Source organism: Oncorhynchus mykiss, chromosome 11 (assembly GCF_057628025.1).
Source record: "Oncorhynchus mykiss isolate SJ-2025 chromosome 11, ASM5762802v1, whole genome shotgun sequence".
Taxonomy (NCBI): domain Eukaryota; kingdom Metazoa; phylum Chordata; class Actinopteri; order Salmoniformes; family Salmonidae; genus Oncorhynchus; species Oncorhynchus mykiss.
The window spans coordinates 8,652,454-8,669,803 of NC_143032.1; the positions used below are offsets into that span (position 1 = coordinate 8,652,454).

A 17,350-nucleotide genomic window follows, 5' to 3' on the forward strand; every position below is an offset into this window, starting at 1 on the left:
TTAAACCCTACCTCACCGTTACTCTGTCTAATTCTGACATAGACATCTCCTCCCCCTCTCTCCTAAACCCTACCTCACAATTACTCTGTCTAATTCTGACATAGACATCTCCTCCCCCTCTCTCTGAAACCCTACCTCACAATTACTCTGTCTAATTCTGACATAGACATCTCCTCTCCCTCTGTCACACCTCTCTTTCTCCCCCCCCCCCATCCCCCTCTCACGCTCCCCCTCTCTTTCTCCCCTCTCTCTCTCTCTCTCTCTCTCTCTCTCGCTCTCCCCCTCTCTCTCTCTCCTTCTTGCTCTCCCCCCCTCTCTCTCTCTCTCTCTTTCTCCTCCCTCTCTCTCTCTCCTTCTTGCTCTCCCCCTCTCTCTCTCTCTTTCTCCTCCCTCTCTCTCTCTCTCCTTCTCACTCTCCCCCTCTCTCTCTCTCTCTTTCTCCTCCCTCTCGCTCTCTCTCCTTCTCGCTCTCCCCCTCTCTCTCTCTCCTTCTCGCTCTCCTCCCTCTCTCTCTCTCCCCCCTTCTCGCTCTCCCCCTCTCTCTCTCTCCTTCTCGCTCTCCTCCCTCTCTCTCTCTCTCTCTCTCTCTCCTTCTCACTCTCCCCCTCGCTCTCTCTCTCTCTCTCTCTATCTTTCTCTCCCCCTCTCTCCCCCCCTCTCTCTCTCTTTTTCTCTCCTCCTCTCTCTCTCTCTCTCCTCCCTCTCTCTCTCTCCCCCCTTCTCGCTCTCCCCCTCTCTCTCTCTCTCTCTCTTTCTCCTCCCTCTCCCCTTCAGTGGAATAACTGTTTCTTTACACTCCTATGCTCTTGTCCAGTCAGTGTCTATTGTCTCAATGAGGTCAAAGGCCCTGTAGTAGGCTGAGGCTTTGCCTGCATGTGTGTTCCTGTGTGTGTGTGTGTGTGTGTGTGTGTGTGTGTGTGTGTGTGTGTGTGTGTGTGTGTGTGTGTGTGTGTGTGTGTGTGTGTGTGTGTGTGTGTGTGTGTGTGTGTGTGTGTGTGTGTGCTTATGTATGTTTGTGTGTCTCTCTCTTCAGGCTGGAAACGAGGATGTCGACAGACATCGGGGAGATCATGCAGCTACTACAACGTCAGATGGCCCTTGTGCCCCCAGCCTACAGCACCGTGTTGACTGCCCCTCAGGCCTCCCCCTACCCTGGTCCTGGTCCTGGTCCTGGTCCTGGTCCTGGTCCTGGTCCTGGTCCTGGTCCTGGTCCTGGTCCTGGTCCACTCTCTCAGGTACTACACGCATACAGGACGTAGACCAACACGGTCTCAGAGCATTTCATATGATTCTGTACGTCAATCCCAGACACTCTGTTTAGTGTGTTGTGTCACGTTTCGTATGGTATGTGTTCATTTGTGGAAATCCATCATCCATTTAGTATGAAAAACAATGTGTATGATACAGTATATTACCAATTGCAATTAATACAATATGTTACGGATTTTCTAAATTTATGATATGTTACAAATTCCATTTTGTTGTTGCTAACATTAGGTAGGTCGCTAGCAAACTCTCTCATGTTAGTTCTAGGGGTTAAGGTTAGGAGTTAAGTTAAAGAGTTAGAGTTAAGGGTTAGCTAAAAGGGTCAAGGTTAGGGTTAGGGGAGGGTTAGCTTAAAGGGTTAAGGTTAGGGTTGGGGGAAGGGTTAGCTTAAAGGGTTAAGGTTAGGGTTAGGGTTAGGGGAAGGGTTAGCTTAAAGGGTTAAGGTTAGGGTTAGGGTTGGGGGAAGGGTTAGCTATCATGCTAAGTAGTTGCGAAGTAGCTAAAATGCTAAAGTTGTCCGTGATGAGATTCAAACACTTCACCTTTGGGTTGCTAGACATTCACGTTACACGGCCACCCATCCAATCCCGACCAACCACCTCAAGTAACCTTCTATCTTATGTAACCATGCCAAACATAAAATATCATACTAATTTGAATGTCCTGGATTTTTGTTTACTATGTTACGTCTAGTCATTGAGACCAGTCTGGATAGACACGTACATGCAGATACACCTGTAGACGCACAAAATGCCTGAACATGCACTCATACACACGGATGTAGATGTGCGCACACACCCACACACACTCTCCATACAGTCTTCACTAAATCCCTCCTTGCTGCGTCTATCCTCCAGGGCTTTGAGGAGTTCCCCGGCAAGTCCGCAGCCCTGCGGGCTGTCCGCAGCCCTGCTGAGCTACACCCTGAAAACTGGCCTCTGGTCAGCCCAACTGAGACACGACGAGCCCCCTCTGGACTGGGCAGCCTGGAGCTAGACCTAGGGGTTGAGGAAAGGTTGGGGTCAGGGGTGGGGGCAGGTTCAGGAACAGGGTCAATGGCAGAGTTGGGGGCAATTGCAGGGGCGAGTGGACTGGACCCTGATGCCCAACGGAGGCTCTCTCTGCCTCAGCCACAAATGCATCTGGACTCACAGTCACCGAAAAGGCACAGCTCTGACCCTAGGGGGAGCTAATGAGCAGGGGAGGGAGGAGAAAATGGACAGAGAGGGAGAAGAGTGGTATCTCTGTTTTCCCTTCTCTCACGGAGGGGGGGGGGGTCCTTCCTTCGACCTCTGGAACCTCACCTACAGGCTCTGAGTGAGCCTCACCTCTGACTTCTAACCTCTGACCTGGGGAGAAACCTTGTTGGGAGAGGGGGGATGTCTCTCCCTTTCAGGGCTCCCTTCCCCTACCCCGGTTCCTAAAGTTACCACAAGGTTACCACAAGGTTACCAAACCCACGGGCTGGAAGAGAGAGGGGAGCAAGATCCTCCTGAACTCCACTCTGACCTCTGACCTCTGACCTGGAGAAATGACTACAGAACACATGACCGGTTCTGTTCAGAACATCCCTGTACTGCTCTATCCAGGAGCCCTGAGCAAGGTCGGTTTCATTTCGGTTCGATTATTAAAAAATAATCAACGATTTCCTCATTTTTAAATATCACTTATTAACCATAATTTATTCACATTACTTTACTTTAATAAAATATTTTAGTTGTTGTGTATATTACATTAGTTTTAATTTGATGACTTTACTATTTCATTCCAAGTCATCATCTCATCTTTGTGGAGCTGCTGTCTGACAACATCACTATTTGAGGAGTTCTTCAAAGTAAATAAGACATCGTTTTATGACTGCTGAATACCAACTATCAATCACTTAGATCATGTATTTTCAGGTAGAGATATCCTTCTCCATGGCGTGTTTACCATGTTTTCTGCGCTAAACTATGTTGAATATTGGCCTGTTAGAAACTACAACTCCCTACTACATCACACAGTTCGGGCTAGCCTTGATCTGATTTATCTCTAGAGAAACTACAACTCCCTACTACATCGCACAGTTCGGGCTAGCCTTGATCTGATTTATCTCTAGAGAAACTACAACTCCCTAAAACATTGCACAGTTCGGGCTAGCCTTGATCTGATTTATCTCTAGAGAAACTACAACTCCCTACTACATCGCACAGTTCGGGCTAGCCTTGATCTGATTTATCTCTAGAGGAACTACAACTCCCTACTACATCACACAGTTCGGGCTAGCCTTGATCTGATTTATCTCTAGAGAAACTACAACTCCCTACTACATCGCACAGTTCGGGCTAGCCTTGATCTGATTTATCTCTAGAGAAACTACAACTCCCTACTACATCGCACAGTTCGGGCTAGCCTTGATCTGATTTATCTCTAGAGAAACTACAACTCCCTACTACATCGCACAGTTCGGGCTAGCCTTGATCTGATTTATCTCTAGAGAAACTACAACTCCCTACTACATCGCACAGTTCGGGCTAGCCTTGATCTGATTTATTTCTAGAGAAACTACAACTCCCTACTACATCGCACAGTTCGGGCTAGCCTTGATCTGATTTATCTCTAGAAAAACTACAACTCCCTACTACATCGCACAGTTCGGGCTAGCCTTGATCTGATTTAATTCTAGAGAAACTACAGCATCGCACAGTTCGGGCTAGCCTTGATCTGATTTATCTCTAGAGAAACTACAACTCCCTACTACATCGCACAGTTCGGGCTAGCCTTGATCTGATTTATCTCTAGAGAAACTACAACTCCCTACTACATCGCACAGTTCGGGCTAGCCTTGATCTGATTTATCTCTAGAGAAACTACAACTCCCTACTACATCGCACAGTTCGGGCTAGCCTTGATCTGATTTATCTCTAGAGAAACTACAACTCCCTACTACATCGCACAGTTCGGGCTAGCCTTGATCTGATTTATTTCTAGAGAAACTACAACTCCCTACTACATCGCACAGTTCGGGCTAGCCTTGATCTGATTTATCTCTAGAAAAACTACAACTCCCTACTACATCGCACAGTTCGGGCTAGCCTTGATCTGATTTAATTCTAGAGAAACTACAGCATCGCACAGTTCGGGCTAGCCTTGATCTGATTTATTTCTAGAGAAACTACAACTCCCTACTACATCGCACAGTTCAGTCTGGATCTGATTTAGCTGTAGAGAAACTACAATGTGCGCATTGAGCTCACAGAAAGAAATAAATGAAATTCAAGTAATTTAACTGATGTGGGTCAATTAGTCATGAAAAAAAACAAAAAATAACAGACATTTCGGTGAATCGCTCAGCACTAGTATCCATTAGTGGATTACCATAATGAATAAGACAAAAACAATAATAATTATACAAGTTGCAATTCTGTATTTTATCTAACATGCCCGTGGAGCTTCTGAAAAATGCTTGGTTGGTTGGTGGACTGTAGTTTTAGCTGGCCTGGCAGAAAACTTTGGTGTCCTGTCCTGTCCCCTTTACCCTAAGGTCTGTACTCCCAGAGGCGGAGCCTAGGCCCCAAGAGCACACCAGATTGTTTGCACCTCAGGGGAGGGGTTGGAGGGAGGGTTTAAAAGCCATAATTCCATGCTACTGTACTACTTACTACAGGGGTGACCATCCTGTCTAATTCCATGCTACTGTACTACTTACTACAGGGGTGTCCATCCTGTCTAATTCCATGCTACTGTACTACTACAGGGGTGTCCATCCTGTCTAATTCCATGCTACTGTACTACTACAGGGCTGACCATCCTGTCTAATTCCATGCTACTGTACTACTTACTACAGGGGTGACCATCCTGTCTAATTCCATGCTACTGTACTACTTACTACAGGGGTGACCATCCTGTCTAATTCCATGCTACTGTACTACTTACTACAGGGGTGTCCATCCTGTCTAATTCCATGCTACTGTACTACTACAGGGGTGTCCATCCTGTCTAATTCCATGCTACTGTACTACTACAGGGGTGTCCATCCTGTCTAATTCCATGCTACTGTACTACTATAGGGGTGACCATCCTGTCTAATTCCATGCTACTGTACTACTACAGGGCTGACCATCCTGTCTAATTCCATGCTACTGTACTACTACAGGGGTGTCCATCCTGTCTAATTCCATGCTACTGTACTACTACAGGGGTGTTCATCCTGTCTAATTCCATGCTACTGTCCTACTACAGGGCTGACCATCCTGTCTAATTCCATGCTACTGTACTACTACAGGGCTGACCATCCTGTCTAATTCCATGCTACTGTCCTACTACAGGGGTGACCATCCTGTCTAATTCCATGCTACTGTACTACTACAGGGCTGACCATCCTGTCTAATTCCATGCTACTGTACTACTACAGGGCTGACCATCCTGTCTAATTCAATGCTACTGTACTACTACAGGGGTGACCATCCTGTCTAATTCCATGCTACTGTACTACTACAGGGGTGACCATCCTGTCTAATTCCATGCTACTGTACTACTTACTACAGGGGTGACCATCCTGTCTAATTCCATGCTACTGTACTACTACAGGGGTGACCATCCTGTCTAATTCCATGCTACTGTACTACTACAGGGGTGACCATCCTGTCTAATTCCATGCTACTGTACTACTTACTACAGGGGTGACCATCCTGTCTAATTCCATGCTACTGTACTACTACAGGGCTGACCATCCTGTCTAATTCCATGCTACTGTACTACTACAGGGGTGACCATCCTGTCTAATTCCATGCTACTGTACTACTACAGGGGTGACCATCCTGTCTAATTCCATGCTACTGTCCTACTACAGGGGTGACCATCCTGTCTAATTCCATGCTACTGTCCTACTACAGGGGTGACCATCCTGTCTAATTCCATGCTACTGTCCTACTACAGGGGTGACCATCCTGTCTAATTCCATGCTACTGTCCTACTACAGGGTTGACCATCCTGTCTAATTCCATGCTACTGTACTACTACAGGGGTGACCATCCTGTCTAATTCCATGCTACTGTCCTACTACAGGGGTGACCATCCTGTCTAATTCCATGCTACTGTACTACTACAGGGGTGACCATCCTGTCTAATTCCATGCTACTGTACTACTACAGGGGTGTCCATCCTGTCTAATTCCATGCTACTGTACTACTTACTACAGGGGTGACCATCCTGTCTAATTCCATGCTACTGTACTACTACAGGGCTGACCATCCTGTCTAATTCCATGCTACTGTACTACTATAGGGCTGACCATCCTGTCTAATTCCATGCTACTGTCCTACTATAGGGGTGACCATCCTGTCTAATTCCATGCTACTGTACTACTACAGGGGTGACCATCCTGTCTAATTCCATGCTACTGTACTACTACAGGGGTGACCATCCTGTCTAATTCCATGCTACTGTCCTACTACAGGGGTGACCATCCTGTCTAATTCCATACTACTGTACTACTACAGGGGTGTCCATCCTGTCTAATTCCATGCTACTGTACTACTTACTACAGGGGTGACCATCCTGTCTAATTCCATACTACTGTACTACTACAGGGGTGTCCATCCTGTCTAATTCCATGCTACTGTACTACTTACTACAGGGGTGACCATCCTGTCTAATTCCATGCTACTGTACTACTACAGGGCTGACCATCCTGTCTAATTCCATGCTACTGTACTACTACAGGGGTGACCATCCTGTCTAATTCCATGCTACTGTCCTACTACAGGGTTGACCATCCTGTCTAATTCCATGCTACTGTACTACTACAGGGGTGACCATCCTGTCTAATTCCATGCTACTGTCCTACTACAGGGGTGACCATCCTGTCTAATTCCATGCTACTGTACTACTACAGGGGTGACCATCCTGTCTAATTCCATGCTACTGTACTACTACAGGGGTGTCCATCCTGTCTAATTCCATGCTACTGTACTACTTACTACAGGGGTGACCATCCTGTCTAATTCCATGCTACTGTACTACTACAGGGCTGACCATCCTGTCTAATTCCATGCTACTGTACTACTATAGGGGTGACCATCCTGTCTAATTCCATGCTACTGTCCTACTATAGGGGTGACCATCCTGTCTAATTCCATGCTACTGTACTACTACAGGGGTGACCATCCTGTCTAATTCCATGCTACTGTACTACTACAGGGGTGACCATCCTGTCTAATTCCATGCTACTGTCCTACTACAGGGGTGACCATCCTGTCTAATTCCATACTACTGTACTACTACAGGGGTGTCCATCCTGTCTAATTCCATGCTACTGTACTACTTACTACAGGGGTGACCATCCTGTCTAATTCCATACTACTGTACTACTACAGGGGTGTCCATCCTGTCTAATTCCATGCTACTGTACTACTTACTACAGGGGTGACCATCCTGTCTAATTCCATGCTACTGTACTACTACAGGGCTGACCATCCTGTCTAATTCCATGCTACTGTACTACTACAGGGGTGACCATCCTGTCTAATTCCATGCTACTGTACTACTACAGGGGTGACCATCCTGTCTAATTCCATGCTACTGTACTACTATAGGGGTGACCATCCTGTCTAATTCCATGCTACTGTACTACTACAGGGGTGACCATCCTGTCTAATTCCATACTACTGTACTACTACAGGGGTGTCCATCCTGTCTAATTCCATGCTACTGTACTACTTACTACAGGGGTGACCATCCTGTCTAATTCCATACTACTGTACTACTACAGGGGTGTCCATCCTGTCTAATTCCATGCTACTGTACTACTTACTACAGGGGTGACCATCCTGTCTAATTCCATGCTACTGTACTACTACAGGGCTGACCATCCTGTCTAATTCCATGCTACTGTACTACTACAGGGGTGACCATCCTGTCTAATTCCATGCTACTGTACTACTATAGGGGTGACCATCCTGTCTAATTCCATGCTACTGTACTACTACAGGGCTGACCATCCTGTCTAATTCCATGCTACTGTACTACTACAGGGGTGTCCATCCTGTCTAACCTCCCCCCTCCTGTTCTTTCTCTGGGAATGTCTGCACATGGTGGTTGATGACACAAAGCGGCCAGTGATACACAGGGAACGTGAAAATTGTATTTAACTGCTTGCTGGTCGGAGCTTATCATTTATTTATTGGTGTTTAAAGGAGTTTTATTTTCTTTATAGATTTGACCAAATATGATTTTATTGTTTTGCAAAAAAAAGAAGATGAAGCTTATTTGATGGAGGTAATGGAAGAAGATGTGTGTGTGCTGTGAATGTGACCTGGTACCTCTCTCCATGTTTTCTCCATTTGTTTTAACACATTTTATTCCAGAACAACTGTTATAGATGTTTCTTAATGTGTAATGTGACTGCACTATATTATTAATATGATTAATATGATTATCATTATTATGATCATTATTCTTTTTAATATTATTATTTTTATTATCATTGATATTATCATTATTATTATCATTATTATTATTATTATCATTAGTGTTATTATCATTATTATGATCATTATTATCATTATTATTATTATTAATATTATTATTATAAATGCCATTATTATTGTTATTATTATTATCATCATTATTATTATCATTATAAATATCAGTATTATTGTTGTTATTATTATTATCATCATCATTATTATTATCATTAAAAATACCAGTATTATTGTTATTATTATTATTATAATTATTATTATCATCATTGATATTATTATTAATACCATTATTATTATCAATATTATTATCATTATTAGTAGTAGTATTGTTATTATTATTATCATTATTATTGTTTTCATTATTAGCATTGATATTATTGTTATTATTATTAATATCACTGTTATTATTATCATTATTATTATCATTATTATTATTATCATAAATATTATGATTATTATGAATATTATTATCATGATTATTATTATCGTGATTATTATTAACATTATTATTAATATTATCATTATTATGATCTTTACCATTATCTTAATTGTCATTATTATTGTCATTATCGTCATTTTTATTATCATTATTATTATTATAGGAATTATTATCAGTATTGCCATTATCATTATTATTATCATTATTATTATTATCATTATTATTATTATCAGTCTTATCATTATTATCATTATTATTATTATTATCAGTATTATCATTATTATCATTAATATTATCATTATTATTATTAATATTATTATTATCATTAATATCATTATCGTTATTATCATTATCTTTGTTATTATTATTATCATTAATGTTATTATTATTATTTGCTCTTCATCAAACATGATCAGAGATGTCAGCGCCATTGTCAGTGTCCAGTAAACTCATATTTTGTTCAGATCTGAGCAGGGGTGTGAAGTATGTGATATCAGCTCCCAGAGTACCATTTAAACAGTCAGGGTCAAACTGGTGAGTAGTGTGTATCATCCACGGTGCCAACACATTGTATCGGTACGCAGGGAAGAGTAGAAGCAGGTGAGGTGGCAAAACACTGTTTTTATCAAGAGTTGCACCTCCAACTGAAGTGATGAGAAATGAAGGGTAAATTACTATCTATATTTAGTTTGTTAGAAAAAGTGAATCACTAAGACACAGAAATGTGTCAGGTTTAAGCTAAGGCACGCAGGCACACACACACACACACACCCACACACACACACACACACACAGCATAAGGCCCAATGTTCACTGTCAATCACTGTTAGTCATGCCTTTACATGTACAAACGTCAGCAAAACCTGTGTGAGTGATGCTTTGTCATGCCACACTTTAGTGTTGAACCAAAGCAACAGAAGGGATGCAACTACTGGATTTTGCCTTGAATTGAATGGAAATGGAAACTGAGGCCATTTGAGCTGCCTGAAGTTCAAAGCAGAGTGGATACCAAACCAAAAGAGACCTCTTTTTAACTGAGCTTCTATTCTGTTCCATCACTGTATTCTGTTCCTTCACTGTATTCTGTTCCATCACTGTATTCTGTTCCTTCACTGTATTCTGTTCCATCACTGTGTTCTGTTCCATCACTGTGTTCTGTTCCATCACTGTATTCTGTTCCATCACTGTATTCTGTTCCATCACTGTATTCTGTTCCATCACTGTATTCTGTTCCTTCACTGTATTCTGTTCCATCACTGTATTCTGTTCCTTCACTGTATTCTGTTCCATCACTGTGTTCTGTTCCATCACTGTATTCTGTTCCATCACTGTATTCTGTTCCATCACTGTATTCTGTTCCATCACTGTGTTCTGTTCCATCACTGTATTCTGTTCCATCACTGTATTATGTTCCTTCACTGTATTCTGTTCCATCACTGTGTTCTGTTCTATCACTGTATTCTGTTCCATCACTGTATTCTGTTCCATCACTGTATTCTGTTCCATCACTGTACTCTGTTCAATCACTGTGCTTTGTTCCATCATTGTGCTTTGTTACATCACTGTATTCTGTTCCGTCACTGTACTCTGTTCCATCACTGTACTCTGTTCCATCACTGTATTCTGTTCCATCACTGTATTCTGTTCCATCACTGTACTCTGTTCCATCACTGTGCTTTGTTCCATCACTGTATTCTGTTCCATCACTGTACTCTGTTCCATCACTGTATTCTGTTCCTTCACTGTACTATGTTCCATCACTGTATTCTGTTCCATCACTGTACTCTGTTCCATCACTGTATTCTGTTCCATCACTGTACTCTGTTCCATCACTGTATTCTGTTCCATCACTGTATTCTGTTCCATCACTGTACTCTGTTCCATCACTGTATTCTGTTCCATCACTGTACTCTGTTCCATCACTGTATTCTGTTCCATCACTGTATTCTGTTCCATCACTGTACTCTGTTCCATCACTGTACTCTGTTCCATCACTGTGTTATGTTCCATCACTGTATTCTGTTCCATCACTGTATTCTGTTCCATCACTTTATTATGTTCCATCACTGTATTCTGTTCCATCACTGTGTTCTGTTCCATCACTGTACTCTGTTCCATCACTGTATTATGTTCCATCACTGTATTCTGTTCCTTCACTGTACTCTGTTCCATCACTGTATTCTGTTCCATCACTGTATTCTGTTCCATCACTGCATTGAACATCTTTAAGGGTTACTAGTAATAAGAACCATCATAATAACACATGGTATTTAATATAGAGCTTTTCAAGGACCCAAAGTAGCTTTACAAATGTATAAAAAGTGATGTAACAGCGACACAACAACAGCCCAAAAACTGCAACAAACCCTCCTGGAGCACAACATCAACCATTTCTTAAAGGAAAAGTCTGCTTTGTACAGTTTTGCAGCCAAGCCACTCCACCATGTGATGTCATACAGTAGAGCCAAGCTATCCACCATGTGATGTCATACAGTAGAGCCATCCCACCATGTGATGTCATACAGTAGAGCCACTCCACCATGTGATGTCATACAGTAGAGCCACTCCACCATGTGATGTCATACAGTAGAGCCACTCCACCATGTGATGTCATACAGTAGAGCCACTCCACCATGTGATGTCATACAGTAGAGCCACTCCACCATGTGATGTCATACAGTAGAGCCATCCCACCATGTGATGTCATACAGTAGAGCCACTCCACCATGTGATGTCATACAGTAGAGCCACTCCACCATGTGATGTCATACAGTAGAGCCATCCCACCATGTGATGTCATACAGTAGAGCCACTCCACCATGTGATGTCATACAGTAGAGCCACTCCACCATGTGATGTCATACAGTAGAGCCACTCCACCATGTGATGTCATACAGTAGAGCCACCCCACCATGTGATGTCATACAGTAGAGCCAACCCATCCACCATGTGATGTCATACAGTAGAGCCACCCCACAATGTGATGTCATACAGTAGAGCCAACCCATCCACCATGTGATGTCATACAGTAGAGCCACCCCACCATGTGATGTCATACAGTAGAGCCAACCCATCCACCATGTGATGTCATACAGTAGAGCCAACCCATCCACCATGTGATGTCATACAGTATAGCCAAGCCATCCCACCATGTGATGTCATACAGTAGAGCCAACCCATCCACCATGTGATGTCATACAGTATAGCCAAGCCATCTCACCATGTGATGTCATACAGTAGAGCCAAGCCATCCCACCATGTGATGTCATACAGTAGAGCCAAGCCATCCCACCATGTGATGTCATACAGTAGAGCCAAGCCATCCCACCATGTGATGTCATACAGTAGAGCCAAGCCATCCCACCATGTGTTGTCATACAGTAGAGCCAAGCCATCCCACCATGTGTTGTCATACAGTAGAGCCAAGCCATCCACAATGTGATGTCATACAGTAGAGCCATCCCACCATGTGATGTCATACAGTAGAGTCAAGCCATCCACAATGTGATGTCATACAGTAGAGCCATCCCACCATGTGATGTCATACAGTAGAGCCAAGCCATCCACAATGTGATGTCATACAGTAGAGCCATCCCACCATGTGATGTCATACAGTAGAGCCATCCCACCATGTGATGTCATACAGTAGAGCCAACCCATCCACCATGTGATGTCATACAGTAGAGCCATCCCACCATGTGATGTCATACAGTAGAGCCATCCCACCATGTGATGTCATACAGTAGAGCCATCCCACCATGTGATGTCATACAGTAGAGCCATCCCACCATGTGATGTCATACAGTAGAGCCATCCCACCATGTGATGTCATACAGTAGAGCCATCCCACCATGTGATGTCATACAGTAGAGCCATCCCACCATGTGATGTCATACAGTAGAGCCATCCCACCATGTGATGTCATACAGTAGAGCCATCCCACCATGTGATGTCATACAGTAGAACCTTCCTTTCCTTTTTCCATGTTATGTACCTTCACATTGTTTCTATTGGGTCCTTCATCATCACAGAACTACGTCGTGTCTATATATACCAGCTACAATAGTCTTTAAGGACATTCCCACCATTTTAGAATGCAATGTTTGCTCATCCCGTTTTATTGACTCTTTCGCACTCTGCAAAATAACCATCCTAATGTAGACTGACTGAGTGTTTGGGTTTAGGTATAGATCTAGGGGACTAAGTAATCTATCTTAAAACATAGATACAAAATACTGTACTGTATCCAATGTGGTAATAGACAGCTCAAACAAGGAAATGCAATCGCTCCCAGTGAAATCTCTTAACGAGGATGTGTCATGGTGGCTTAGTCTCACATTTTGCAACCTACACCTACACACACACCTCTCGCACCTCTCACATTTGGGCCAAGCACTTTTCAGCTCTTTTCAACTTTATAATATACTATATAAATATAATGCTGCATCATTCGCACAGGGCCTAAATGTGTAGATATTTTGAGTAGTGGGGAATCAGTTCTTGGCACTCATATAGCCAGCACTATGCAGAAAAGGAGCATTTATTTGGCATGCTTTGAAATGCAGAAAACTGTAGTCTGAGTCTGTTCAAAATGTTTAAAATAATCCTGTGAGTAAAGATAATAATGAATAATATAATAGTTCATAATATTTATAACGATAACGATGCTGATGATTATAATGATGATGGAAGCAACTTTAATATTGTGCACATTTTATTTGCATGCTGCATTGAGAATCTTTACAGGAACGAGAGGGCAGATGTGTGGCTTGCCACTGTGTAAAGTAATACACTGTATACTTCCGGGGTCACGAGAGAGTAACTGTATGCTGTACTTCCGGGTTATGGGTGAAATGGACACTAAAAGTTGCTATGTACTGTAACATTATGGAAGATGCATGTGCGGAGCTATGGCCAGCTCCGGCAACACTATTATTTAGACTTGGAAATATAAGTAAAAATACCATTCTGTCTGGACCATATTGGGGTGCATAGCCTATATCATCCTATTCGTATCAGACACTACAGCAAGCTAGAAAATAGAAGCATCACCAGGTCTTGATTGTGTACTAGCGTTATACATGGTTGACTTTATATAACATTTCAAATGTTTCTATCAATAAACCTCTTTGGAAACAAACCGGGTGTCTACCATGTGTGTTTTTTCTGAGCTTTGTAGATAACATGGTCAGATGTTTTACACAGACTTCACGGGCTCTGATGAGCGATATCGTCTAACACTGGTATCAGATCAGTGTTAACTCTAACGGTGACGTCAGAGCCAATTAGATAGAAAAAAAAACAACGTAATTGAAATTATATTAAATGGAATGTATAATAATTATGTATGAATTGTATGGAAACTATTATTTGGAATATGTGTATAGAAATCACTTTTTATTTGTCTATTGTGACACCTGGTGGTTACCTGTATTGCACCGGCAGGGGTCAATGGCAACATGGCGCCTGTCACTAATTAAAGAGATTGAAAGGGATCTTTAAGGGCAATCCTGCCACTTTTCAACAGTAGCAGTGTGTGGGTAAAATCACTGGAGAGGCCAAGCCAAGCCAGGGGGAAAAAAAAGCCTTTTTACAACCTATGTGTTGTGATCATTTCCGTTGTTTGTTCTGTAAGCCTGTTAATTCATATTCCTTGCGACCGTGATATATAGGCCTAAAGGCCGATCCAATAAGAAGACACAGTGGCAGAATAAATTCAACCAGACCTTTGTTTCATCACAAAACTGGAGACTAACATCTGTCTGGTCAAGTCCACAAAACATATTGAATGTAGCAAACAGTTACATGACCTACAGCACGGTCAAGCAAGTGAATGTTTACAACTAGCTCTGACCACTAAACAACAAGTCATTTAGAACCGTGGAGAGTTATCGCAAGTCGTGAAGAAAACAGGAACTGCCTCCAATATTCCAGCACCATTTTAACATCATCAAATCATCTCTGTTTAGTCTAATACAATGACAACTATAAAACGATTTAGTCCAATCAAAATAAGCTAAATATTATGTGGCTGTCCATGGTTCTGATTTGTGTGTGTGTGTGTGTGTCTGTGTGTCTGTGTGTGTCTGTGTCTGTGTCTGTGTGTCTGTGTGTCTGTGTCTGTGTGTGTGTGTGTGTGTGTGTGTCTGTCTGTGTCTGTGTGTGTGTCTGTCTGTGTCTGTGTGTGTGTCTGTCTGTGTCTGTGTGTGTGTGTGTGTGTGTGTGTGTGTGTGTGTGTGTGTGTGTGTGTGTGTGTGTGTCTGTGTGTGTGTGTGTGTGTGTGTGTGTGTGTGTGTGTGTGTGTGTGTGTGTGTGAACATGCTGACTCACCCTATTTATACCATCCTCCTTTCTTTCCTGTTGACCAAATCGTGCTGGAGAAAATTCAAGTGATGTTGAGAAGAGGTGGAGTTGCACTTTAAGCACTTACAAATTCGTAACATCTGGTGCGAATTAGAATTTGTAACATTTCATACAAATTGCAGGATTTTTTTTATAAAAATATTTGCAGGACAAAACATCATACCAAAGGAATGGCGTTGTACATAACAGTATTTTCAGAGACCCGTTTTGCCTCGTGAGCACTTTCAAAACCACTGGCTGAAATGATAAACAACCAAGTGGAGTTATGGTTTACAATCGTGTGTATCCTATTACTGTGTCTTTTTGACTTGTACCGTTTCATTGAATACTTTTTTCTAAAATGTTTGAGTTTACTTTTTCCATCATCAACATCATCATCACCTCGCTAACATTCTGAGAACCATCAATAGCACAAGAAAACGTCAGTAACGTTCAAAAAAACATTCTAAGAATGTTATTTTAAAACATATACATTCCATTCTCTCTATCCTCTATCATGTTAAGTGTGTTCAGGTGTGTTGATTGCGCCCACTAATTGGCCACACCTGATCTTAATGACAGTCTAGCTCCATCCTGGTGGCACAGTGGACTAATTCCATGGATAGAGAACAGAAGATCAAAGTTTGGAATCTCACTGATGCTGTGCCACAATAGAAAAGACATGTGTCTGCATGATTAATGCCTAAGCAAACTAAATTCCATGTGTCCTGTGGTTGAAATTCAAAACAGTTAAAGTAAGCTAGCAGTGTCATTAAAACTTGTATTGAAACAGGTTCTTAATGTTTTTTAATTACCTTCAAAACATTAATAAAAGTTTTCAGAGAGTCATAGAAAAATGTTTTCAGAAGCTCCCTAAAACCTTAAAAATGATGTTCCCAGAATAGGCAACATTTCTGTTCTCAGAATGTTTAAAACACTTTAGGAAACAGTTAGGAAACTTATGGCTTCGTTCCCGGGACCTATGGGAAACCCAAAACGTAAGTTCCCACACCTTCCAAGCAACCAAATGTGCTAACTGTGTTCTTCTTGATATCATTACATTGCAGTTTAATAACGGGAGTTGGAACCACCACTGATAGGTGAGCTTTTGGCCACACGATGGCGACATTGTATAATTGAATTCAAAGAAATTCTTGTCCCGAAACCAGTCCTGGGTTGTCTCGGCTGTGTGCTTAGGGTTGTTGTCATGTTGGAAGGTGAACCTTCGCCCCCAGTCTGAGGTCCTGTGCGCTCTAAAGCAAGTTTCATCAAGGATCTCTCTGTACTTTACTCCGTTCATCTTTCCCTCAACCCTGACTAGTCTCCAGGTCCCTCCCGCTGATAAACATCCCCACAGCATGATGCTTCCACCACCATGCTTCACCATAGGGATGGTGCCAGGTTCCCTCCAGACGTGATGCTTGGCATTCAGGCCAAAGAGTTCAATCTTGGTTTCATCAGACCAGAGAATCTTGTTTCTCATGGTCTGAGAGTCCTTTAAGTGCCTTTTGGCAAACTCCAAGCGGCCTGTCACGTGCCTTTTCCTGAGGAGTGGCTTCCCCCTGGCCACTCTACCATAAAGGCCTGATTAGTGAAGTGCTGCATAGATGGTTGTCCATCTCATGTTATAAAACATGATTTATACATTTTAGAATAAGGCTGTAGCATGACAAAATGTGGAAAAAGTCAAGGGGTCTGAATACTTTCTGAATGCACTGTATACACAGTACCAGTCAAAAGTTTAGACACACCTACTCATTCAAGGGTTTTTCTTTAATTTAGCTATTTTCTACATTGTAGAATAATAGTGAAGACATCAAAACTATGAAATAACACATAT

General features: G+C 42.3%; 1 protein-coding gene across 1 annotated transcript in view; it reads left to right on the forward strand.

Moving 5' to 3' along the window:
- Window positions 1-2,991, forward strand: part of LOC110536544 (voltage-gated inwardly rectifying potassium channel KCNH2) — a 328,417-nt gene extending 325,426 nt beyond the window's left edge. The window contains exons 15-16 of the mRNA XM_090189282.1: window positions 1,034-1,235; window positions 2,124-2,991. Of these exons, the coding sequence (XP_090045408.1) occupies window positions 1,034-1,235; window positions 2,124-2,459 (538 nt within the window). The 3' untranslated portion in view covers window positions 2,460-2,991. The remainder of the gene's footprint in view (window positions 1-1,033; window positions 1,236-2,123) is intronic.
- Window positions 2,992-17,350: the final 14,359 nt, after the last annotated feature.